Source organism: Procambarus clarkii, chromosome 40 (genome assembly GCF_040958095.1).
Source record: "Procambarus clarkii isolate CNS0578487 chromosome 40, FALCON_Pclarkii_2.0, whole genome shotgun sequence".
Lineage (NCBI taxonomy): Eukaryota > Metazoa > Arthropoda > Malacostraca > Decapoda > Cambaridae > Procambarus > Procambarus clarkii.
The window spans coordinates 3,825,671-3,853,491 of NC_091189.1; the positions used below are offsets into that span (position 1 = coordinate 3,825,671).

Consider the following 27,821-nt stretch of genomic DNA (forward strand, 5'->3'; position numbering starts at 1 on the left):
AATTTCACCACTTCCCACACTCTTGCGGGCGGGCTGCATCATTATTCTACGCTTATATTCATATCACCGTTGGAAATTTCATTGCGAGTCCATTGATACCAAAATTAACGCTGTAGAACAAGTGTGGAGGTGATTACAATCCCAAGAGTAAAAACATTTTGTTGCTGATGGGCGCTCACGGCGAGTCATCTACGTAGTTATTTATTTGGTGCTGGTATCCCTATATGTTTCGTGACTTATTTTACTAATGTTCTTCTAGAGAATTTTATTGTGAACACGTTGGTACCAAAATGAAATACGTAGCATGAGAACTAAGGTCAGAAGAGTAAAAAGAGTATACACATTTTTGTTTTTACGCTTAAGCGATAAAAACGCAGCGCGCACATTCGGTTGGCTGAGTGACCTTTGCGGAGAGCGCGAAAGTGTTAATGTTAAGTTTGCACTTCAATGAGCTTGTGGTCCGAGTACGTAGTGTCTGAGATAGTAATGTGTCTGATTAGCTCCTCATTGTTCATGAATATCAGGTCCAGCATGTTTTCGTTCCCAGTTGGTTCTGTAATCTGCTGACTGAGCGAGAATTTGTCACAATCTCAGTAGTTCTCTGACCTGTGGTTGGTTATTTCCAGGTTGATTTCCTGCTATAATGTTATTGTTTACTATTCTCCATTTTAAACTGGGTATGTTGAAATCTCCAAGGAAGATGATACTGGTACTGGGCTTGCTAGGTTATCAAGGATATTCTCTATTTTGTGGATCTGTTCAGTGAATTCCTCAACTGTTGCATCCGGAGGTTTGTATATTAATTTAACACTTTCGCTCACCCCGCGCGCCACCCCTCGACAGGGCGATATGGGCCCCAGCGTGTCACGGAAGCGCGCGTTAATTCCGAAAAGTGTATACTCTCTTCAACTTTGTCACCTCAATTCTCCTTCTACGAGATTAAATTTGGTATCATTGTGTTCGCAATAAAATTCCCTACAGCACTAAATGCATATAAACTCCAAAAGCCCGGCTAATTACCCGCAGCAAACAGAGAAAGTGCGAACGAGTTACCCGGGAGCGCGCAAACGGGATAAAATGTTTTCACTATTTTCACTCTGGTCACCTCAATTTTTGTCCTAGGTCTTTCATTTTGGTCTCAATGGGTTCGTAATAAAATTCTCTAGAGGAACATTAGCATATAAAAAAAAAAAGCTGGTCACGCTCCAACCGCCGACGAGTTGAAGACGGGCCACGCGTTAGCCGTGAGTGAGTGCTCAGAGGCCTTCCTGCTACACTCCCAATTCCCACCCTTTTCAAGCCATTCTTTCGCAATTTTCTTCCTGGAAGGGCCTTGTTCATGATTACTATCCATCGTGGAGTAAGCGTAGATAGTTTCTAAAGCTGCAGTAAGAAATATAGCCACGGGAAATAGCCGAAAATGTTCACACGTTTGAGATGCGAGGGGAGGCGACATTGGTCACAACAGTGGAGCAAAGACAATGGGCCCACGGCGTGTGCCAAGCCGCCTGAGGGCCACAAGGCTCAACAAAGAAAATGGGAAGACTTTGGCGCACATTTTAAAACCAGTCCCCAAAAAATCGGATAAAAACCTGATTTTTGGCGAATTTTTAAAGTGGATGACGCAATGCTGCGTCATCCCCGGTATTACCGCCAGTAAACGGATGACGCAATGCTGCGTCATCCCCGAGCGAAAGTGTTAACACTTTAGTCCTGGCATGACGCAGCATTGCGTCATCCGTTTACTGTCGGTAATCTCGGGGATGACGCAGCATTGCGTCATCCACTAAAATAATTGCCAAAAATCAGGTTTTTATCCAATTTTTTGGGACTGTTTGGTAACTATCAACAAGCCGAATGCAATCTGTGACTACAATACAAACATAAAAGGTGTTGATCACTTTGACCAAATGATCAAATATTATCACTTCATAAGGAAAAACTCACAAATGGACGAAGAAAATGACCATCTATTTTGTGCAAATGGCTATCTACAATGCTTGTGTAATGTACAACTACTACACAAAAAATACTAAACTATAATACTACATATACTAAAATACTAAATACTAAACATTTGTGGGCAGGAATTGGGAGTGTAGCTGGAAGGCGTTTGGGTGCTCACTCGCGGTTAATGCGTGGCCCGTCTTCAACTCGTTAGCGGGTGGAGCGTGACCAAGTTTTTTTATTTTATATGCTAATGTTCCTCTGGAGAATTCTATTGCGAACCCAATGATACCAAAATGAAAGACCTAGGACGAAAATTGAGGTGACCAGAGTGAAAAGAGTGAACACATTTTATCGCTTTTGCGCGCTCCTGGGTAACTCGTTCGCACTTTCTCTGTTTGCTGCGGGTAATTAGCCAGGCTTTTGGAGTTTATATGCATTTAGTGCTGTAGAGAATTCTATTGCGAACACAATGGTACCAAATTTAATCTCGTAGGACGAGAATTAAGGTGACAAAGTTGGAGAGTATACACTTTTTGGAATTAACGCGCGCTCCCGTGAAACTCTGGGACCCAAATCGCACAGTTGAGGGGTGGCGGGCGGGGCACGCCAAAGTGTTAAAATAATAAGTAGATTCATATTTTCTACCTTGATTCCAAGTACCTCTACCACCTCATTGGACGAGTTCAGGAGCTCTGTGCATGCCAGCTCCTCTTTAATATACAGACCTACTCCTCCACTGGACCTAATTACTCTGTCACATCTATATAGATTATAATTCGGAATCCAGATTTCACTATCCATGTGGTCTTTTGTGTGGGTTTCTGTAAATGCACCAAATATTGAGTTCGATTCTATTAGGAGGCCATTTATGAACTTAACTTTATTTCTTGATTTTGGTTTCAAGCCTTGTATGTTTGCAAATATGAATGATTTCCCACATTGCGTGTCACTTCTGGTGGGCTTTGGTAGTTCTTCCCCCACTCTACCCAGGTCCAGGGTGTGTTGTTTTGGAAGTGATTCGTCCAGTTTTGGTAGTAGGACGGGTGTTGTGTGGTGTAGTTACCTGTGTGCTTGTTGATAATTTGTATTCTAGTCTTGTGGGTATCTCCCTTCCCCTCTGTAATCCTGTAGTGGTTCCATCCGACTGTTCCTCTCTCTTATATTTTCTACTCTGTTTCTGCCTTCCTCTAAAAAATTTCCAGTAGTGTCATATTGATCTTCCCGTCTATAACGCTGTGTACCTCTCACGTGGAATTCCGGACACTGAAGATTGTAGCATTTTTTGTCCCTAATTGAAAATTGACATAATTTAGGGTGAAAGTATCTACACCCTGTTCCAAAACGGCATGTACCCCTCGCCAACATGTTCCTGCATTTTCGAGGATGCAGAAAATTGCATTTTGCTCCTAATTTTCCATATTTGCACATTCCTTTAGCGTAGAATTTGCAAATATGTTCAGTTTTTGCGTTTTTCAAGGTATTTATACCTGTGCCTGTCTTGTCTACCTCTTTATTGGAGCCATCTCCGTCTCTCGTCCCAATTCCTTCATTTATGCACTTTGTCTCACTGTTGCTCTCATTGTTTATATTATCTGGCTCTGCAATATTGCTGTTGTTTTGTACCACAATACCCTCTTCCTCCACACTACTGCTGCGGTTCTGTAAACTACCTGTTCCTAAGTTTTGGTCGTTATCCAGTGTTTTCTTTTCCCAGTTCGCATATATCACTGGTAACTTTTCTGTGAATGATAATCTCTGTGACTCGGGAATGTTTTTCATCAGTTCAGTTATGTTCTCCAACATTAACCTGTCATCTTTGCAAACCCAGTAAATTCCTTGCCCATTTGTGCATTCTGGAGATAATTCTGCACAGCCCAGATGAAATCTTATGTTACAGATGCAACACCTGACGCCTACAGTATGTCTTCCCAATACTTCCGAACACTCGCCACACCTCTCCATTGTCTGATGTATTGTATTGTATTTGTGCTTCACTGTATGGATCACTTGTTGATGTCAGTCATTTTACTCTTTATAAAATTATATGTATATATTTATAATATTATATGTATACCGTATATTTGTAATATTATGTATGTGATTTTGTTCAAACTTTATGGCAGGTACTTAGCATAGGGTAGCGAAGCTGGTCCCCGGGGCGGTAGGGGCGGGGTTTACAGGATGCTGAGACTCGGGCAGTTTCGGGGTTGCCCCTTCCAGGGTGGCGACGGAGGCATTCGAGTCGGTTCCTCCAGCCGCTGTGTATGGGTCTGACTAGTGGGCCCTCTTCCTTAGTGTTTTTACGGCTGCCCCAGAAATTTTATTTTGAGGCCAGGGCTTTGGAGGACGATTTGGCCCCTGGTCCTGGTGTGAAGGTCCCCGGGGTTGGGGGAGGGGCTGACTTGGGGGCTTTGGAGACCCATTGGACCCTTCCTGTGTTTTCCATACCCTCTGAGAGGGGGGGGTTTTCCTCTCCCCCCTCTATGTATGAGTTGAGGGGGGAGAGGCTAATTTGGTGTCGGCCCCTCCCTGGGTTCGGGTCCGTCGGTTCTGTCCTTCCTGTGGGTAATTATAACCACTTTCTCAACATTCTTATCTAGGACATGTATTATTCTACATCATGTCACAATCACGCTCAAATCGTATCGGGATCCTGTACGACCACTCTGGTCACGTATGCCAATGGGCCCATACGAGCCTCTGTGAATTTGTGCTTGATCATCACGGATCTTGAAGGTTCGAGAAGACCTTCGATACTTGAAAGGTTATTGGAGCATCTGTTGATTTCCGGTGAGGCATACTTCCAGTCATTTATAGGACTCGTTGGTACTCTTCCGTACTATTTATCATCTTTCAATACTATGTCTAATTAATTAATAATCACATCTTCTCTCGGTAATCTGTCTCGGCATTAATAATAATCGTTAAATAAACCTTGTAGGCACCCTCCCCGAAAGAAGGGAGGAGCCAGCTCGGATTACGTGCATCTTGAGCATGGCCTGAGGGTGATCGTGTTGTTTATGGATGGTGTAAACTTGTGTTGGTGTTCCGTGACCTTTATCACGGGTGATGCTCCGCACTAACTCATCATCTCTCTCCAGTTATAGCCCCCTAGATATTGGGGGAGTTCTAGATTTTATATATAGGGAAAATTCCTAATTTTTTTTCTCTGAATACAGGTGTAGGGTGGCTCGGAGTGACGCTGCCTCCACCTCTACACTACACCTAGCCATCTCCTACTGCATACGCAACTCAGAACATAATCCACTAGCGATGCTCCAAGAGTATTACACGGCTAAGCTGTGTCGTGACACTATAGTGCCTATGCTCTATAGGAGAGATTATATGGTCTGACGACACCGTCAGCCAAGCACTGGTTTTTTTTATTTTTGGAAGAGTATTGGATATTGTTTGTAATGTGTTGATTGGCCAATTTGCATGCATCTTAATGTGATCTTACTATGTCAATATATATTGTTATTCGTTACACTGTGGGGGGCATAGCCCCGAATTTCGGTAACTTTTGATTTACTCTTTCAGCAACTGAATCTTTTCTTGACTCTGGATGCTCCTTCATTGACTGTCATTCAATGCTATCTGGACACTCATTCATTGACTGCCATTCCGTGCCTGGCTGCACCCTTATATGCATTGGAATCTCTCTGTATTATAATTGATTGTGCACATTCAGTTACTAATTGCTACCTAGGTCACATAAGTTCATCATATTGATTATACTCTCGTCCCTAGCTACCGGTACTTGAACTATATTTAAGGTCTTTTCATTGCATATTTACGTATGTCCTACCTCTATCCTACACATTGTTGTGTATATTGGCTATACTAATGATAGTGCTGGGCTGGGCCATGTACATGTTCAGTTCCCTGATGTAGAACAGAACCAGTGTTCAGTTATAGAACCGAGTTCTTTCATCTTCTCCTTGTTTTAACACTACCAGCTGCTGTGTTGCAATGTCTGCAGGTGGATGTAGATTTCCAACCAACCACTCCTGCCCCCTATGGTTCATTTTCATTGGGACGGGAGGAACTTGGTTTTACGGCCCTGGTCATGGACTTTTATTTGTGTTCCTTTCCATACGGAAATTTTTATTTCAGTGCAGTACACGTCCTAAGTAGTTCTCCTCATACATTACTCAGCGGCGCGTGCGTCGTTCTGTCCTGCTGGAGCTGGTTGCGCCAATCCTGCGGGATGTAGTGTCACTGTTTTCGCTTCACGTCTCGCGTATCAGTTAGTGGTGCTCACTTTCTTGTTGGACTCTGCCTAGGCCTTGGCTCTTAGACTTTCGTCGCCAATTTGTCCTGGCTGTTTGCGGAGCCTGCGATTGAGCAGATTCTCCAAGCGGCGGCTTCTCCTTGTCGTCCATTATCGGGCTTGTTGGCCCTTTGGGGGTCCGGGGAGAATGGGGGGGGGGGGTTCCTCCCGGACGGGGCATTTATGCTCGCCAGGGTTGGTTCTTTCCTGGCTCATCGGGTTCCCAGTGCCCTGGCAGATGTTCCATCTGGTTTCATGACAGCCTTGGTTTCAGGCGCTGCTTGCTCGATGTCCTAACCCAGGGGTTTCCCCACAGCTCCGCCTTTTTCAGATGCTCGGTCTGGTCCATTACGGGGATGGTTCGGTTTTCTCCTCGAGTCTTTGCGTTTGGTAATTTTGACCCGAGTCAATAACCATATGTTTGGTGATCAGGTGGCTTTGTTAATGGTGTCCCACCTGCGTCCTTCATCTCGGCAGTGGTATGGGGTTTCCTGGCAGTCCTTCCTTTTTTCTCTCTTCGTGGGTATACTGCGCTTTTTATTGCGGTGGTCTTGTCCTTCTCTTGTGGTGGTTCAGGACCGTCATCTTGCCGCATACTGTAACCTTGTCTCGTGCGGCGCTGGCAGAGTCGCTCCAGATTGCCTTTAGTTTTGATGTTCCTTCTGCACCGTTTTGCGAGCTATCTCGGGCATTGTTTCACCTCCGGCTTACTTATGCGCTGCCTGAGCGTCTTGGTCTTGGACAGGGTGCTCTCTCCTCTCTCTTCCCTTCGGTTCAGGCTTGTTTCTCAGTGGTTTCTGCTCCTTTGGGTTCTGGTAATCATTTTGTTCGCTTGCAGCCGTCTCCTTTTCTGGCGAGGTTGGGACGGCTATTTTCCAGAAGGGTTCCTGAGGTTGTTGATGCTTGTTTGGTTGGACAGGTGCATTTACTTGTGTCCTGTTGTGGCTCTCGTCTGCTGCCTGCATGCCGCAGCCTCTGTGGCCCCGGACGCACTTTGGATTGACCCGGGTTTCCTTCATCCCTGTTCCAGGGTTCGGGTCTCCTGGGTCGTCCATGGGGTCACGTGGTGTTGCCAGTTGTCTTGCTTTCGGGTTTGGGCGCATGGTTTCCGTCCCCCGGGTTTGTCCCTCTTTTGTCCTTGGCTTTGGGTAGTTAGGTTCGTTGGCACTCCCCCAGAAAACCAGCGTTGAATGTAATGAAATGCCATTTTCTGGGCGAGACCCGAACGCTCCCCGGCAACCCTCCCTCCCACTAGTCTGTTTTTTTCGTGTTCTGACATCCAGCCTCGAACTTGAAAGGTTTGAGCAGTAATGATAAGCTGGCGTGAGGGATCTGCTGCTTCCCCTTTTCCCGAACGGGAAGGGGGGATGGGCTGCGCAACCAAGTGGCGCAGCAAGTGTGATATCATGCTCGTTTTTCAATTGGGGAGTTCTGTCCACTCATTAGCTTTCAGTAGTAGTTTTACCCAGAATAAGGGTTTGTTTTGAGGCACTTAGCTTTCTGGATGCCCGGCCCGGTCGATGGCAGACATAGAATGCTCCAAACACACGTGCACTTCCATAGGCCATTGCTCCTCGTGCCTCTCTGAGGGGGGCCAGGTTATGGCTCGAGGTCTCCAGTAGGCCTAGAACTCCATTCACACACTGACTGATGCCAAAGTCAAATAATATACATATCAGCCTGGATAGCTCCGTGGAGCCTCTGGGTTTCACCCAGAAAATGGCGTTTCATTACATTCAACGCTGGTTTTTTAATTTCAAATGTTATTTTCTTAAAGGCCCAGAATTTAAATCACGTAGCTTTTTTTCTGTAAATGTTGTTAATCAAGAAAATCATTACAGCTTATCTGTGATTAACATTACAATACATAAAGATGATGTTTAAAGCCTTGGACCTGGTGCTGGAACCTTGAGGTTAATCAGTGCTATTTATAATAGATGCCCAGTGCCATATTTTGCATCTCATAACCAATGGGGGGGGGACAAATGTTTCTCTACAACTGCATTGAATTTTAATGAATACAAGTGTTGCTTTTTGGAAGGCTATAAAGAATATTAACTCATCAGTAAAATCTGTTTACTTATGAAAGGAGAAAATATGGATTGGTAAAAATCAAGCATTTTTTCTCATTTGTGAATTTAATATAATAAAAATAGATGCAATACCTATAATTTTGCCAAAATTGTGCAAATTTAACTTGATAAATTTATGTATAAAAAAAATTCTAGCACAAAAATGCAATGTTGTCATTTAAATAAAAAAGAAAAAGAACTTGCCTGTACATTCAAAGCTTGAATTATTTCTCTAGTTCTGTGATCAAAGTCATTTTTAGCAGGTTCTTTCTGTAATTTTATAACATCCCGAATGTCTTTGGACTGGTTAGACTCCCATTCAAACACTCTGGAAATAAATGATTTATACAGAATACACAAGTACAGTACAGCAGTTTAATTGTGATAGATTCGGTATTAGAAAACATGACAAATTTAAAACCAACTAGTTTCTAAGGGAAAGATAAAAACAGTCACACATTAGTAAAATTGAAAATAACACCATTTTATATGAATAAAAATATCAGAATTGTTTAGAATGCAAAATTTAGAAATCATAGAATTGACTAGTGTTTTTACATGGTATTACAGTGCAACTTCAATTTAGTAAAACTTGTTTCTGTATATTTCCTGTTGCATTGCACACTTTCCAGGTAAGATTTGCTAATCCGCTTCACCAAACAAGTATTTGAAGATTCGGTGATGTGGGGGATGAGCGGATTTGCTTAGAAAGCAGAATTTAGAGAACTGGGGGAAAGTTGTCCAAGACATTGAAATTAAAATTTCATTCAGTGAAATTAACCTACAGAGTATGAGAAATATCAGGGTGTGAATGGTAACTTTCATAATATGGTATAATAAAAAAAAAAACATTTTTAATGATTATCATAGATGGATGCAACATTACAAGAAAAGGACAGAGCCTTGGAAAAGGCAATGAAAATATTTAAAACCAAATTCTATGTTGGTTTTTCTTTTGCTATTGCCCAGTTTTCTAACACTTAAATATGGGCATTTCTACTTTTGGAAACAAAGTTCTGAGGTTGGTGCATAAGAAATATGCTAGATGTGGTAAAATCTCTTTAAAACGGGTTCTCCTAATAGTTGTCCATTATATGATAAGTTGAAATTAAAATTTTGCTCAATGAAGTTAACCCATAAAGCATGGGAAATATTATGGTATGAATGTAACAATTGTTATGGCTTAATATCACATTTTTTTGAATTAGTGAATGAAAGATTAGGAGAAAAACAGGCATAGCTATGTATTTTTCTTGTCTTTAAAAAATTGCATCACAAATGCCTTTTGACGGCATCTCCAATTGCAATAAATCCTATTCCAACAAGTTGGGGTCATATAGTTTGCCAAATCAAGTAAGCAAGTAATTATCAAAAGAAGGCACCAATCCAGGAAGACTATGTAGCATCTCAATTGTGTGGGATATTCAAAAGGCGCTAAATACTAGTATCAATAAGGACGCCAATACTAGAACAAAAGCGTATAAGGCAAACGATATTAAAGATATCCGATTCACCAAGGATTCTATCGAGGGATAGGCGACAGTGAGGGAGAGTCAGGAAGCAAAACGTGCACACATCCTGGTCACCAAATCAAGGTTGCACTTTCTATTGAGTAAATGGATGATCGAGTAACGAACTGAGTACTCACTGAATTTGAGGGTACAAGGCCACAATGGCAATTTGATTGTGAATACCGTACAAGAAGTGGTGAAGAACAAATAAATCTAAGCAAAATCAGATTACAATTTATCATAAGCATTTAACACTTAAATCATATGAAATGTTGGGGTACTTCTCTATCTGCACCTATGGTGAGTGAGATCTAGCTCTTATGAGTCCCACCCCACAACTATTTGAACCTGGTGCATTTCACTTTTTATTTCATCTTACTTGCTTTTGAAGCGGTGGATGGAAGTGTTTTCCAACTACTTTATTCAGTGCAATTCACTTTGACCTACCTTGCTGAATATGAGCATTATCTGAATCTGAATTTCCAGCTTCCATGCTGTTCTGTCTTCATTTCCTTAAATTATTATCGAGATCGATTAAAATTTTAAAACCTGCATTTCCCCAGAGCGTAGGTGGGAAGATACACTTGGAAAATATTTTGATCACATCACCTGTGGTCCTTCTATTACCTAGACAATTTTGATTGTTACATGTTACATGCCTGCCTTGGGGCCAATTTTTCTTCAAGATTCTTTGATTTACAAGGTTGTTTGTAGCCTGCAGGACCACATGCCTATCAGTCATGATGATCTGGTAACTAGAAATAACTTGTCAAATTCTCTCTTCAAAGCTTGTACAATCATTCCAGCCATATTTCCTATATTTATTGGTAGGAAACTGAAGTTATGTACCTTGTTTACTATATATTTTCTAATTGTGCTCATTTAAATTAATTTACACATTCTACCTTATTTCACACTCCAGTATGTTGGTCCTAATTTTGTGCAGAACTGGAATCTGACCATCCAGGATCCTTGAGAATATTATCATGTTCCATTTCAAGGAGTACAATCTAAATACTTTCAGATAATCATAGTACTGTAAATTGAGTGTTTCACTGATTCCATTCAGAAAGTAAAGTATCTACTTCGTAGCTCTGCCATCTCACCTGCCTTGAAAGAAACACGAGGACCCACCAATATTTCACTCTAGTTTACAGTAGTGCATTAAAGATTACAATTCGTGATGTGGCATCCCTGCTTTTGAATATTCTCAGTATCCACTATCATTTTTCCTAGCTGTTGCCGTGTTGGCTTTGTTGGTTACTCATTTCTATTCTACAAGATCTATTTTGAATACTGCATTACTTTAAAAATTGTTTTATTAATACTGAAGTACCAAATTGGAATTTATCACAAATGAATGTTTCATTATTTTCTGATGCACATTTAAAAATCTTGTTGATATCTGATTGCAGTTTTCTATGTCATCAATTGTTGTAATATATATTATTATATTGGTCTCATCCACTGAGCATGACACAAAACTGTGGTCATATTCCTGAATGTTGTCTTTGAAGACGAGGAAGACGGAACAGAACTCCGTATAGTACTTTGGCTGGAATTGATTTGATTTACTTTCACACTTAACAATCTATTAGTAAACTGAAAATACATTTCTCTACCTTACTTGAGTTTTCTCTTAGTTTTCATTTTATGGGCTATTTCTCCAGTCAGATTTATCAAATATTTTTGCAAAATCTGTGAACATGACATCTGCATTTTGGTACACTAGCAGTTGTTAGTTTGAGTTCCTTTAACATGTGTTCATAGCTTGGATTATTTTTTGTTTAACTCAACCTTGTTGCAAATCCTATGAACTGGTTTAATCTTTTTTTTTGTTTCACTACAAGAAGAATCCATACCGGTCATGCAGATTTTAGGACTGGTCTGATGAGAGATGCAATGCCAATGATGATACATTTCAAGACAATAGTGCTCTCTAGGGTAAAATGTTATTGCACAATAACAGCCCCATCCAAAGCTGGAGAAATTACTGACCTGGAGAGCTTACAAAGATCCTTTACTGCTAGAATCCACTCAAACGTCTAAATTATTGGGACATTCAAATTTTAAAACTTGTATTCCCTCAAACTGCAGATAGGAGAAATACGTAATAATTTGCAATTGGAAAATATTAGAGCGACTGGTTCCAAATCGGCATATAGAAATAACACCACGAGACCAGAAGGCATGGCAAGATGTGCAAAATAGGCCCAGTGAAAAAGAGAGGCTAAGACTTTTCAATACCTCTATATGTGAGGGGCATAACTGTTCAAAATGGTGTTCAAAAGAGAACTTGATAAACGCCTCCAAAGGAAACCTGATCAACCAGGCTGTGATTATGTCAGGATGCGAGCAACCACATCCAAAAATCTGGTTGACCAGATCACCAACCAGGAAACCTGGTCAAAGGCTGGGCTGCAGGGACATTGATCCTCAGAATCAACGATTCCTCAGAATATGACCCACAATGTATGGAGTAAATTTTTACATTTTTTAAACACTATTCCTGTGTTTGCCACTTTTCCATGAGTGACTGCCATTATCCTGTTTACATAGGCTGTGTCAGTGCTGGTCTCTGTTTTTAAATCTCTCTCAATTCAATACTATATTTGTCTACCTCATATCATCTTTATCATCTTACATTTGAGGAGGTTGAATTATAGCAGCCATATGTCTGTATACTCCTGCAATTTGTTATGGTGTTCCTAAGTTTGTACTCTTCTCATTAGTTTTGCAACCTGCATACACTTACATACAAACTCACCCCTTTTGTTCAGTGTCTTTCCAGATGACACAGCCTGGCTTTCTATCATACACACAAGCTTTATGTGAACCACCATATTATACACTTTTCAACAGCCTAGGAAGATGCAACTTGTTAGCAGCCATGGTAATGCATGTATCTGGCCTGGCCCCATTGCCTTCATTACATCTACTTCAGTTCATCAGGTGTCTTTTTTACTTGTGCCTTGTTGATCATAATGCTGTCCAGCAATGCTTTTACCCTGTTGTGAATGTTATACTGGAATGTGATGGTATCAATTCTATATGGTGCTGCTTAATATGAAGGTATATGGTTTATGGATGAGTGTCTTTTTGAGTTATCTTTAACCATCATTCCCTACAGCATATTTTTTTTTTTTTTTTTTTTTTTTTTTTTTTTACTCGGAGCTGTTGCCAGCCAGCACCATGAACAAAAAAACAGGGTAATTATGATGATCACCTTACCTGTCAACCTTATTTAAAGCAACTACAAATGGAGTTTTTCTTTTTTTCAAAAGGTTAATTGATTCAATAGTCTGAGGCTCCAGCCCCTGAGTAATATCCACAACTAGAATGGCAATATCACATAAAGAGGATCCTCTTGAACGTAAATTGCTGAAAGATTCGTGACCAGGTGTGTCAATGATGAGCAATCCTGGGAAGTTTAATACACTCATATCAAACTGAAAAAATCACAAAAGAAATTACCAAATTATGGTGACCATTCTTCAGTAGGCATAAAATGAAATTCATATTAATTGGTATTTGTACACATTATAATACAAGAAAAATACTAACCAAAAGTATTCTTAAAACTATATTAAATTAAACTAAATGTGCATTTTTTCTGCTCTTCCAAATAGCAATGCAATCTTCGAGTAACTTAATAAATAGCCCATTGGCAATTTCACCTCAGATACTAAATTTATCATTAGTTAAAAATATTCATGGTTACCATGTTATGGAATAACATGGTAACCTGTAGTCTGTGTGTATATATATACATGTGTATACCTGTAGTCCGATGTTCGGACTCAAGAGAAAAAAATCGGATGCAAGTGACGTTCGAAGAGTGCCATAGTGATAATATGTTCTCTGGTATGTCCAGAAGAGTGCTAGTTGGATCTCAATACACACTGTTCATCATCATTCCAATAGTCTCGTCCACGGGCACATTAGTAAACAGTGACTCCACGTCCAGGAAGGCTCTTACACCTGCGGCCTGTGATCCTCTCAACAGGCCAACGAATTCCTTTGGCGACCTTAGGCTAAATGTACTCGGTATGTAGGATGCCAACAGCGAGTCGAGTCACTTAGCCAGCTTGTACGTGGGCGTTGGTATCTGGCTGATGATTGGCCTCAGTGGTTTTGCTGGTTTGTGGGTTTTGATGTTTCCGTATTTGCCGGGTTTGTATTCTCCAGTGATTTTTGATAGGTGAAGTCCGGACTTTTGCGCATTGAGTTTCACTCGGTTTGTTTACTTTCGTTTTTAATTCGGCTGTTGTATCCTTCGTGACCCTCAGGAATTTTGTTTGGTCAGAGAAGATAAGGTTAATTTTTGCAATGTACTCAGCTCTTTTTACGATGACATATATTGGTGAATTGTCGCCTCTCCTTACTATCACGTCCTTATCATCATGGAGGCTCTTAGCTCCGGGGTCTGTATAGTGCTCTTGTATCTCCCTCGGGTCTTCATTTCTTCCACGATCAGTTCAGCTTGCAGAGTGTCTTTAGTGGTTAACTTCCTTTGATTCTCAAGCTCAAATATATCATCTAGCAAGATTTCTAACTCTACTTTCCGGGCCATCTCACTCGGTCTGGACATAACGTGACAGTCCCTCTCAAATCTGGGAATAAACTGTCACATTATGTCCAGACTGAGTGAGATGGCCTGGAAAGTAGAATTAGAATTAGGCTATTAATGACTATACTTCTGTGATTTGATAGGTATGGAGCTATTCAAAGCAGCTAGCAACAGGAAGTTAACTTGCACCCACCAGAAACAGGTATTTCATTGCATTAACCCTACAACTGCGCAACACGTCATATGACGTGTTGAGTGACTTACCGAAAAAGTGCGCATCAGGTCATATGACGTGTTGGAGTACTACGCAAGATTTAAACGGCCCGCGGATACACGGGGTTCACCACACCTTCATCAGGGCTCTTGTAAACAGACACCATTTTTTTTTTAAATCGTGGGCCAAACTCCCGAGTGTTAGGGGCCTCAGTATTGAGTGAGCTACCAAGCCTGACGCACGCAGCATGAGCTAACAGCACTGCTGTTCAGCTTGTGACCACAGCATTGCCTAAAAATGCCATAATATACTTGTTCATGCTATTATGTAGCGATGATATTATTACAGAAGACCCCTTACTGTGATAAAACTGACCAGGGTTCTGATAATAGCAGGATTGTGGTGATATTTAGCGCTGTGCGCCATGGAGGGAGGAGTAATGCTGTGGGAGGGAGGGTGGTGGCGATGTCTTCTGACTGTGTGTGGCCACCTTTTATTGACTGCACTCACCATACCAGCTTAGTGGTTCGCTATGGTGAACACAAATGTAGATACTTATATATAACGTGTGTATAGAGGGTATAAACAGCAAGAGTAGGAGGTTGGGAGCTGCCATTTTGGCGAGGGCGGTGGTGTCGTCTGCACGACGCCACCGTGCAGACGACGGTGTTGTTTACTGGTTACCACGATGGTCTTTGGGCACCATACCAGTTTACTTGTACAAGTATGGTAAATAAGACAGGTAGATATTTATATATAATGTGTGTATATAGCGTAATAACACCACAAACAGTATTGTTGGAGGAGAAATATTAGTGCGTCTGGCCTTGAGGGCAGCAGCCATCAGCTGACTGTGTGAGGTCCTACGTCTTTGTGTCCTTTACTCACCATACAAGCTTAGATGTACAGTTATGGTGAACAAAACATGTAAATACTTATATATAACGTCTGTATATAAAAGCAAAAACAGTATGGTGGGTGGAGAATGGTGGCAAGTCAGGTGAGGTGAGGGAGGGAGTGGCCAGTGGCGGGCTGCCACTGCCTGCCACTGGCAGGCAGTGGCACACTATTTATTAAACACTACTATTTACTATTAAACACTATTTAATTTCTAAAAAAAAAAAAAGTTATTCCAAACAATGTGTACCCTGAAGTGAAACAGCAACTATATAAATCTTCTAACATTATCATCACAGCTTGCTCCTTTACAAAACAAAAGAATTTTTTTTTTTTAATTTTCTTCACTTTTTGCATACAAATATATAATTTAAAAAACAAAAATCTCCTATATATAGAGAGAAGTGCTTTTGATCATAGAAGCACTTCTGGACAGTTCATAGGACACTGAACGTATCAACATGAAATTAAATATAAAACTTTGTATGCAATTTACAATTTTTAGACTCGGAAAATACTTGGTTAAATACTAGGATGGATATAGGGTTATAGATCCCCCCCCAAAAAAGTACCAGATAACATAAATAACTAGATAACACAAGATAAAGGAATGCTGGATTGTTTCAAGCATAGCTGAGATATATATATATATAAGTTTGGTTGAGAATAATAGGTGATGCTTCATATAAGTCAATTTGCAAATTCCTTATAGGTTTATGTCCTTACTACCAAAAACACTTAACCCCCCTCCCCCCCGCTAATCACCTTTAATGAAAAATTCAAGATAATTAGTTCAAGATAATTAGTCATCTGGGGTCTACGTCAAAATTCAAATAATATACACCATAATTCCATGATATATGCATAAAAAGCTATAAAGATCCTATTCAACTGCTTTGAAACATGACCAAAACAAAAATATGGTCTACAAATAATAAGACCTGCAGAGAAAACATCAAAGTAATCAATTTCAGATGAAACAATCCAGCACACCATTTAAGGGAAATTTGTAGAATATATAAAAATATATCAAATATAGTCAAACACTGATCCATTAAGTCATTGTTGTGACATCTTGAAAGAACAAAAACTTCCAAATTTTTTAAAAGGATAATGTTCCAAAATCAGATATACACTGGCCAGTTATGACAGGAAACTACACAATATAATCAAACAAGTACTTTAAGTTTAAAAGTATTCCAACCAAAAATTATGAAGAAATATTTCATAGATAAAAAACTAAATCTTTAAGGCACTTTAAGTACAAGTAAACCCAATTAAAGAAAAATAAGACTGCCTACAAAAATTACAATGCACTTACACCTTTAACCATGTGTGTTTGCCTCTGAACACCATGTGCAGGAACATTTGTTGCTCCAATTTGTTGTGTGATACCGCCAACCTCTCCTTCCTGCACATTAGTTCTGCGTAATTTATCTAGGATTTTTGTCTTTCCGTGATCAACATGGCCAAGGACACAGACCTGAAGTTATAAAAAATATACTTTTATATTGTATACCTCCAAAAATTATTTAAAATATGAGCACTTACTAAACTAGAGGATTTTATACTAATGTCTTAATGAAGACAAATATACAGTACTGTTCTGTACTTCAAGAAGTTACTTATCTCCTAAAATGCAGGAGACTGACTCCATTAGTACAAGTCCCTTTACTGTACATTGAAATGTGTTATAGTTGTCAACAATTAATAACTAACCACTGGTGCTCTAAGGTTGTCAGCTACTAAATTCTTTTCATTGAGTTCTTTTCTCTTTGCTATTCTTAACACTGCCCTTTGTTTTCGCTTCTCTGCTTCAGTCTGACGTTCTTCTTCAGAGTCATCACTTTCCGAATCCTGTAAAACAAATTTAGGAAAATTATTCGTACACTTGTACACATGCTATATAATGGTACCTCCCTATAATGTTCAGTGGGTGTCAGTTTATGCCAGTGGAATTGCCAGGGATGGTATTCTGAATACTCTTGTGTGAGTATTCTATACCAACACAAACCAGTCCAGAATGGACCAAAACATTGTCAGTTCTTCATCTTCTGAGGTGAAGTTTGGTCATCATATCTTCAGTCACACTATTGTGACTCATCGTCTGAACATTGTATTCTGAAAATGGTTATGAAACAGTATCTCCTTAATCTTTGAGCTGAGCAACTATTAACCCCTTTAGTTTGATGAAAGGGAGCAGTAGAACAACAGAAGTACACTTACATCGCATCAGGCTTGGATACCCACGTGCATGGGAAAAAGGCTTATAGGTTCCGGAAGATGAGAGGAAATGTCAGCACTGTGGAGAAATGACTGACAGACCACTGGAACATTATCTAACACAGTGCAGAGTTACAAACCCACTAAGATTTCAACTTGATTCAACAGAGCAGAAGAAGTTGTTAAACACATGGGCCAAAATCTTACTGAAGCGACCATACGAGTCATAAATACTCATACTCCGTCAAAGTAAAAACAGAAACAAGCAACACTTGGTGGGCCAGCCAGAGTAAGCCTCTGGCTGGCCCACCAAGTGTTGCTTGGGCCCGTGCAGGAATATCCCTGGAAAAAAAGGGGTCTGCTCTTGCAATTATGAAAATTAAAAAAATTGTCTTATAAAAGTGTTCATTTGTGATCCCTTATCATGGGAAAAACAACAACAAAATCGTGGATGGAATATTTTGGCCGCAATAGGGTGGGGAAGTCTGGCAAAAAACCAGCATTGAATGTAATGAAAGTCATTTTCTGGGCGAGAACCAGAGGCTCTCTGGAGCTATCCAGGCAGATATGTATATTATTAGATGTTGGCATCAGTGTGAATGGAGTTCTAGGCCTACCGGGGACCACGAGCCAGAACCTGGCCCCCGCAGAGAGGCAAGAGGAGCAATGGCCTACAGAAATGCACATGGGATTTGGAGCATTCTATATCTGCCATCGACCGGGACATGCACCCAGAAAGGTAAGCACCTCAAAACAAACTCCCTATTCTGGTTAAAACTACTAAAATAGACAAACGAGTGGACGGAACTCCCCAAATGAAAACGAGCATGATTTCACACAAGCCGTGCCGCATGTCTGCACAGCTCCCCGGGAAGCTAAATGGGGAGCCCTAGACCCCCACACCGGCTATCCACCCTGCAGTTCTTTGGCTGATGTGATTGTCGTGTGGCTCCAGCTCCAGATTCTCTGGATTTTCACACCTACACACAGCTGACTGTGCGTGTAGCTACGTCTTTTATTGTCTGAACTCACCATACAAGCTTAGATGTACGGTTATGGTGAACAAAACATATAGATACTTATATATAACATCTGTATATAGTGAATAAAAGCAAAAACAGTATGGTGGGAGGAGAATGCTGGCAAGTGAGGTGGTGTGGTGAGGGAGTGGTGGCCAGTGGCTGGCTGGCTGGCTGGCTGGTGTGTGATAGCCACTCTTCGTTGCTTTTTGACTTGCCATACCAATTTCGTGATTCATTATGATACCTGGTTGATACCTGGTTGATACCTGGTTGATGGGGAGTTCTTCTACTCCCCAAGCCCGGCCCGAGGCCAGGCTCGACTTGTGTGGTGACCAAAACATGCATATACTTATATATAACCTGTGTATATAGTGCAATAACAGCAAAACTATTTGTTTATTGTTTTATGAACATAATACTTGAATCCCTAATATGCATACCATAATTTTGAGTATAGTGATGGTTCACACATTTTATTATATAAATATATTACACTACACACTATTGAATAATATTACTGCAAAAACTAAGAAAAAATCAATCAGACATTGAAATAATTAGGTAATATCATCCTTGTGGCAACACCCGCCTGATAGCTGGGGCGGAGCAGACCTCGTCTGGCGCCCACTCTGTCAATGCCTCTTATCTAGGGAGAGCCCCGTCGGCTCCCAGGCTAATATTGCTAATGTCAGACTTTGGCATCAGTCATATGTATGGAGATATTTAGGCCTACCAGGGACCACGAGCCAGAACCTGGTCCCCTCAGAGAGGCACGAGGAGCAATGGCCTATAGAAATCCCCCATGTAGTTGGGAGCATTCTATGTCCAGCATTGACCGGATCAGGCACCCAGAAAGGTAAGCATCCCAAAACAAACCCCTATCCTGGTTAAGAAATTGCTACATGTACTGAGAGCCGAACTAGTGGACAGAACTCTCCAAACAAAAACGAGCTAACGAGCATGACGTTACCACTTTGCCGTGCCAACATGATCAATACTGACCATGTTGGCCATGGTCAGTATTGACCATGGGGCTACATGGTCAACACTGGAGTCAACTACCACATCTAGCAGTGTCAACAAACCTCAAATCTGGCACAGACAGAGCCAGCTGGGCCTGACACCCAGCAAACTATTATAGCTCACTAAACTAGTGAAGAAGGTATTCACTTTATTTTAAATTTTCCTTACATTTTGCATCCAAATTAATCATTCTACAAGGAAAAAAATTATTTTTAGGATATTTAAATTTTGTTGTGCTAGATGAGCATGTAATGTACAGTATTTCCAAAGCCACATTTCAGGGGTTAAGGAATAACACTGGTAAATTAATTTTAGAAACCGAATTTGTTTTTCACCAGTTGACCCAAGAATCCTATAAATGGGTAAATGGTTAAATGAAGCTTCACTATTTGAAATTAAAATGTCTAATACCTACCTCATCACTTTCATCATCATCGTCATCATCATCTTCGTCATCATCGTCTTCATCTTTCTCAGTCTTCTTTACATCTGCATCTATGGAAATCTTTGTGCCTTCTGAGATATCTGAAATACCAAGGGGTTATGTAAATAATGACTACAAATTCCTTCTAATATGCTCTACTCTGATTATAGGCACTGAATACCTAAGCTTTTAACACATTCTTTGGTCTGCTGATTCAATAGGAATGCCCCTGACCCCCTCAGTCAACAGGATTAGCAGTGATGCTCCTCTATACATACCACAGGAGTGCTCGGTTGTAAGTCCATTGGATCTTGATTCGTTTCTCTGAATTTTCAGCTTTTGGGTTGCGAGTAGTCTATCACTTCCCTGACAGATGGAGTTGGGTTCAGAATCTCTTTGGCCTTAATGACTTTTGGCTGGGTCTCTTCTTTTACAGTTCAGTTGCGGGGCTCGACTCAGTTGTGTAGTGCCCAGATGGATGAGAGACTGTTCAGCAGGTCCAATAAGACCCTGTTTGGCTTATTGGATTTTGTGAACCCTACATTTTTTTAACCCCCTGCTCATTACACACAGAAATCACAATAGTGTGATACATCAAATGATCAACGGCCCTTGTGGATTTGTTCATTTGATGTATCACGCTATTGTGATTTGTGTGTGTACTGAAGTAAGGGCAAAGAGGTAGAACAGCTTGTTGACAGAGTCCGGGTGCATGGGGAAATTGTGTAAAACCCCAGTTTGTGTCTCGGAGAGGCTACAGGATCCGTGTGAGGGCAGTAGCACTCCCGGTTGCAATTCTTTTCCATGCCGTGGTGCAATCGACTAAGGTGCGTCTGGGATCATCCTGGATGTAAGTTCGAACCCTCATCACGGCCCTTGTTCCCCCTGCCCATTGTCTGTCTGTTGCCTAAGTCTTAGTCCTTTTGATTTGTTCTGTCATAATGCAGTAAGATCCACATGGTCCTGTTTGCCTTATCATGGTAGTCTGGGAACACTTTTGCATTGAGGGGTGGTCTTGGTCTTCAGGCTTGTAATCCTGTTCTGCTTTGAGGGTCATGCTAGTCAAGCTGGCCTGTTGTGGATCCATTGTTCTTCAGGTCACATGGGTCCCTACCTAGCCTTCCTTGGGGCCAGTTTTATATGAATATCAGCCTTCTTTTCATTTCTCCTGCTTTTGGGGACAGCTGGCTGACTGGGTTACTAGCTGCCTCAATGATTAGTCATCCAGTCATCCAACCAGCAGGCTGATTGGATGATTGGTTGCTTGTTCAATAACTGACTAGTTAGTTGGCTGGCTCACTGATTGGCTGGTTGCCTGACCAAACAAATATTAGCTGGAGTGTAATAAGTGTTAGGTATGCACTATTAGGTAAGTGGGTGATTAAGTAGACTAGAAATTTGCACAGGTCTTTGACTAGTATGCACAGCTGGCACTACCCCACGAGACAGCAACTTCTTCTCATGGCATATAGTATTGACCAACCCACATTAACCCAAAATCTGACTATATATCTAAGTGACTGCTTGACAACATGACTGACCAACAGCTTTATTAAATAATTACAATGTTTTCTGATACCAGGAGCTATAAATAATATGAGAGTAACTGGAAGGCTATAACTAGTATTAGCCTCTCTCAGTCTATCTCAAACACACATTCTATAAGAGGCTGGAGGCATTAGATATGCCAAAACCAGTGGATACAAGGAAGTTGTGATACAATCATGACATGCAAAATTATAACACGAATTAACAAAATTAATAGATAAATTACTTAAATCCACAACATTATGAACAAATGGTCACATTTAACCTAAGAAACCAAAGATAAAAGACATGTGAATCTTTTGCAGAGTGGTAGAAAAATTGAATAATTTAAATAAGAGGGTAGTACATGCCAACATCATGGAAAGCTTCAATTGTTTTCAATTGATATACAAATGGGGCCTCGACTTACGATGCTAATCCATTCCCAGACAGATAGTAAGTCAAAATATCGTAAGTCGAAGCGATTTTTCAGATAAGAAATAAAGGGAATTGAATTAATCCGTTCCCCACCCTCCAAAATATTAACATACAAATACATTTTATACTGAATACAATGTTTTTTTTCTAACTACAATACAGTACCATAGTTTATCCTACCTTTATGGTGGGCTCTTGATGTATAGAAGAGGGTGATGAGGGGGGGGAGGAGAAGAGTTGTTACTGTTTGGAAGGGGAGTCCCCTTCCATTATCACATCAGGCAGTGATGTTTTCTCTGGGGTATTCTCTCTCCTACGTTTTGCCTGAATACCACTAGGACCTGGTTGTGGTTCAGTGCTTGTTTGTCTCACTACAAATTTGTCAAGAGACATTTGTTTTTCCCTTTGTTTTAACATTTGTCTGTAATGATGCATCACAGCGTCATTGAATAGGTTAAGGCAACGACCTACTGCAACTTGATTTGGGCGAGTCATTTCAGCAAAGGTTTACAATTCTTCCCATGCTGTACACATTTTCTTAATTGTTGAGGAAGAGACATTCTGTACTGGCACATCCTCCCCTGAAGAAATTTCCTCAGCTGTTAAATCGCCACTCGCATTACCACACAACACAAGAGTAAACCGATCTTTCATAGGCTTGTGTCCAGGCAATGACTTCTCCTCCTTGGTAATGTATGTTTTCTTTGGCAATCTTTTCCAGAATAGCCCTGTCTCGTCACAAACACTTGTTGTGGTAGGTATGCCTCACTCTGCACAAAATCTTTAAATTCGCCAATGAATCTTTCAACCGCTGGTTTGATTGAGCTGGCAGCCTCCCGATGCCTCAACAATATGAATTCCACTTCTTTTTCTAAATTTCTCAAACCATCCCCTGCTCGCCTTAAACTCTTTCACGTCTGCATCACTCGTTCCAGGGGTTTTCTTTTAAAAGGTCTTCATGCAATTTTCTTGCCTTTTCACAAATGATGACCTCCAAAACCCTATCACCCGCTAACTCCTTGTTGTGTATCCAAATTAACTGTTCTGTTCAACATCTTCAAGTGTTTGTGTTCTATGTTTCGTGATTATTGATACGCCTTTTGCCACTTTAGCACCCATAATGTCCTTTTTCTTAGCCAGTATGGTGGATATCGTTGACTGAGATTTGTTGTACTGCCTAGCCAGTTCAACAACCCGCACACCATCTTCATATTTATGAATGATCTCTTGTTTCTGCTCTATGGTCATTCTTACATGAGATCTCATATGTTGAGCCTTCCCACTGACTTTCCTGGGACTCATGGTGTGATATATAACAATTACTTTAATGTTCAAAATGCAAAAAATCACCACAAACGCGGAATTTCTTATAGGCGCGATTGTCACTAAGCGGACAGCTGTAGTAAACTAAGGCAGGTCAGACCGCGTGACCAGGAACCATGCGCTCGGTCCACCCGAACGTGTACCAACAAATATCGGAAGTCGACGACATCATCGGATGTCGAGTCGCAATTTTCGATGAAATTTACATCGTAACTCGAAATTATCGTTAGTAGAGGCAATCATAAGTCGAGGTGCCACTGTACATGTAAATACAGTGGAACCTCGATTAACGAGTGGCTCTATTAATGAGTTTTTCCAGTAACGAGCAAGCCACTCGCAGCAAATTTGTCTCTACCTGACGAGCTCGTCTCTATTAACGAGCAAAACCACATGGTGCTTCCTAGCATCTCACGGGTTCTCGCAAATTCTCGGACGCCAGTGTTGTTGTTGTTGTATCGCACACGACAAGCATCCCTCTAGATTTATTTGAGTTTTTCTTTGGGTTTTTAGTGGTTTTGCGACTACAATTTGTAACACACGATGTCTCCAAAGAAGCTGCTTGCTAAAGATAGTGTTGTCAAGAGGAAGAAAGACAATTACTGTGGATTTAAAGAAGGAAATTATAGCAAAGCATGAGTGTGGTGTCTGTGTGACTGATCTCACAAGGGAGTATGGCAGGTCCTCATCAACAATTTACACCATTAGTAAGGGAATGAGGTGGTAAGGGAGGATGCTGCCTCTTCCACTGAGATCGGGGAAGTGTTTGGAATGTTTGAAAAGGTGAACGCATTCTTGGAAAAGCTGCCCTGATAAAGCAGTGACAACCCGGTGTGTGAAAATGTTTAATTAATTTATCACTTTGTGATAACACTTTGTGAAAGTGTTATCACTTTCGCAGGTATATGTCACTTGAACGTGACACACTTTTTTCTCTTGAATGCACCCAAACACCGCGCTCAAGCGTCATTTGAGCAAATATTTCTATAAAATCCAATTCTTATCTGATCGACTTGGGGATAGTATAAACATGTTTGCCATGAAAGTTCCGTTTTCTCTAATAACCACATTGCCTATTTGGGAGAACGGCATTGTATTGTATCTTCGTGGTAAGACCATTATATTGTTGACACAACGAGTGTAATCGACGTAGTTTTTTATTTGGTGCTGGTCTAACGCATCCTTGTGTGACATTTGAAATGAAATTTGGGTGAAGTTCCCAAGAAGAGAGAGTCCGCCTGACTTAGAGGTGGATTCTTCTTCCACACCATAACCCCTCTCCTCCTTTCCACCTCTCCATCGTCTCCCTCAAGCCAGCAACTACTCTTCATAAGGTAAACATTAAAACACTACAACAAAACATTTATATTTACATGTGCAGTATTATATTTGCATAAAAAAAGTCATACAAGTATGGAAGTTTTTGGGAGTGGAACGGATTAAATTTATTTCCTTTATTTCAAATAGGGAAATTTGTTTCTTAAGACGAGTTTTCCAGGTAACGAGCTCGGTGCCAGAACGGATTAAACTCGTTAATAGAGGTTCCACTGTATGTACTGGATAGGTTGGAGGAATGCAAATGCATATTCCACAAATCCAACAAAAATATAATTGCTGTGGCCATAGTTGCTTACTGTATTAATTACTATAGAGTTAACAATCCTTTTTTTATGATTATAATTTATTTATATACTAAATCCATCAGTCTATGCACTTATTATGTAAATAAACAATATGTATTCTATCATTTTTTGAACAATCATTTTTGTTGTTATTATAATTTATTTGTATACTAAATCCATCGGTCTATGCACTTGTGTAAATATACAATATGTATTCTATCATTTTTAATGTTAAAGACTACCAAAGGTGACAAAACCAATAAGTAAGTAAGTAACTGTACGAAGGCCCTAAGCAGTATGGACAGACAGTATAGCACAATGTATAGGAAAACTTCAAAAATTCTTGAAATTCAAAATTACAAAATTTAGATAAACTGAAAGGTTCTGGAACAATCAAGTTGGAACAAATCCAAAGGAGCCTTGATGAGGGTTCGAACCTATGCGCTGAGTGCTTCCAGACGTGCTCTAGTCAATGTTAAAGAATTGCAACCTGGAGTGCTACTGCCCCCCACGAGGCTCCCGAGGCTTCCACTGCAGCCTTTCCCTGGTTAGGCTTCAGTGGAAGACTCGGGACCCTCTTGGAGGCAGTAGCACTACAGGTTGTAATTTTCTTGCCCATGTTGTGGTACAGTTGACTAGAGCACGTCTAGGAACACTCAGCGCAGAGGTTCGAACCCTCATCAAGGCTCCTGTGGATTTGTTCTTTGATACATTACGTTAATGTGATTTCTCTGTGTAATCAAGTTGGAATTTTTAATACTAAAATCATATTTAAATAAATACCCAAGTGTTTTAGTTTAAATAACCAATTAAGTACAATTTTATCCGACTTCATATTAAAAAGAATATGAATGACATTTGTCCAGTCTTTACCTTCGTCATCCTCCTCTTCCCCCTCACTCTCATCCCATGCATCCTTCACATCCTCCTCCTCCTCTTCCTCTTCTTCCTCCTCCAACTCCACCTTATTCCATGAGTCTGTTAACTCCTCCTCTTTGGACAAAGCTTCGCCATCCATTTTATCAGATTCTGGCTCTGCAATCTCTGAAATGAATAAAAAATGATATTTGTTATGTATACAGTACTACTTTTTTTATCATTACACACACACAGTTAATATCAAGAAAGGTTAAATGGAGATAGAAATGTACTTTAACCCTTCAACTAAGCTGTATTAATAACTTAATACAACTCTTCAACAGGTATGTATTAAAATATTATCTAAGATTTAAAAGTCCTATGAGGTAAATGGGGCAGTCATACACTGCCCAAGGACAATAACAAACATCCAGCATCTTGAAAAAATCCTGAGCAGGCACAACTGATGGGAAGACCTAAGTTTGTATCTAGCTACTATGACTAATATCTCCAGCTCACAATGTCACCATGTAGCATGAGCCAGAGAATACTTTATTGATGAAAACTATCAAGTAATATTAATGATTCTAATACTGATGAAGTCTATGCACAAGGGATCACATAAAAAGTGATACAGACAATGATACTGATGCCCAAGTTGCCACTCCCAGAACAAGGCCTATACTATCACCACTGCCGGTGAGGCCCAGCTCAACACCACCACTGCAAGTGGGACACAGATCACTATGAATTTTGTTCCACAAATTCCTACATTTAATGAAGTAAATGTAGGTATTACAAATGTTTTCTCCCTATACTGGTGAAGACATTTGAAATGGAATATTTTATGGCATACTTTGATGAGCAGCTTTTTGAACATATTGTTCAGGAAACAGGTACCTGTTACTTCTTAGTTGTATTCCTTTTGAGATTTGTGACAACCAGATGTGAAGGTGAGATATGTACATCCTCAGTAAACTGAATGGAACATACAAAGACTTGAGACTTGAGAATGGTCCCGGACGGACCAAAACGTCGTCGTCCCTTCATTTTCTAATGTGTGGATTGGTCAACATACTTCAGCCACGTTATTGTGACTTATCACCTGCACATACAAAGAGTTCTACATGCCAGGTCAAAAGCTCATAACTGACAAATTGCTTGTGTTTTTAAAAGGATGTCTTGTTACAAGCAGTATATACCCACCAAACACTACAGATCTGGACTCGAACTCTTCATTCTCTGTGACTGAGACAGGAACGGTCATTGCTATACAGTACTTTATTTTGGTATCGACACACACATTCCCAGTAATGATCCTCACAATTCTTGAAGTGGTTGGTGTGATAAAAATACTGATGGTGCCACTTCTGAACAAGAGCCATATTTTATACTGTATAGATAATTATTATATCTGTCCCTTGCTTAATAGGGTGTTGCCTGAACATAATATTAGAGTATGTGACACAGTAAAGTCGCAAAGAAGGGAAATGCCAGCTTGACAAAAATATTTCAGTAGGTGAATGTGAGCTAAGAAGAAGTGACAATATTTGGAGTGTGTTGGAAAGACAGGCAGGCATGAAGTAAATATGTTAACAACCATTCACATTAGTAAAATGGTAAACAGTGGCAAGGTCAACTATACAACAAATGAACTGGTATATAAACTAAATTGAGTCATGGACTATAACAAATATGCAACCGGTTGATGTAACATGACGGTTGGTGCTGTGGAGTGTTCATAAAGCTGTTTTGTGTACCAAGAAAATGTGTTTTTACCGTGTTAATGTATCCATGCTCAACAATTGCAAATTAAACAATTTAAACAAAACAAACACCCACACAAACACACACAACCTCTATGGGAATTAAACCTC

The 27,821-nt window shown here is 40.4% G+C and overlaps 1 protein-coding gene across 2 annotated transcripts in view; it reads right to left on the reverse strand.

Annotated features, from left to right (window-relative positions):
- Positions 1-27,821, reverse strand: part of eIF5B (eukaryotic translation initiation factor 5B) — a 128,344-nt gene that overhangs the window by 36,983 nt on the left and 63,540 nt on the right. For both annotated transcript variants that reach the window (XM_069338626.1, XM_069338627.1), the window contains 6 exons: positions 25,960-26,130; positions 20,171-20,280; positions 17,207-17,344; positions 16,809-16,970; positions 13,038-13,255; positions 8,500-8,623 (listed from right to left, as the gene is read on the reverse strand). In XM_069338626.1, coding sequence (XP_069194727.1) covers positions 8,500-8,623; positions 13,038-13,255; positions 16,809-16,970; positions 17,207-17,344; positions 20,171-20,280; positions 25,960-26,130 — 923 coding nt within the window. The remainder of the gene's footprint in view (positions 1-8,499; positions 8,624-13,037; positions 13,256-16,808; positions 16,971-17,206; positions 17,345-20,170; positions 20,281-25,959; positions 26,131-27,821) is intronic.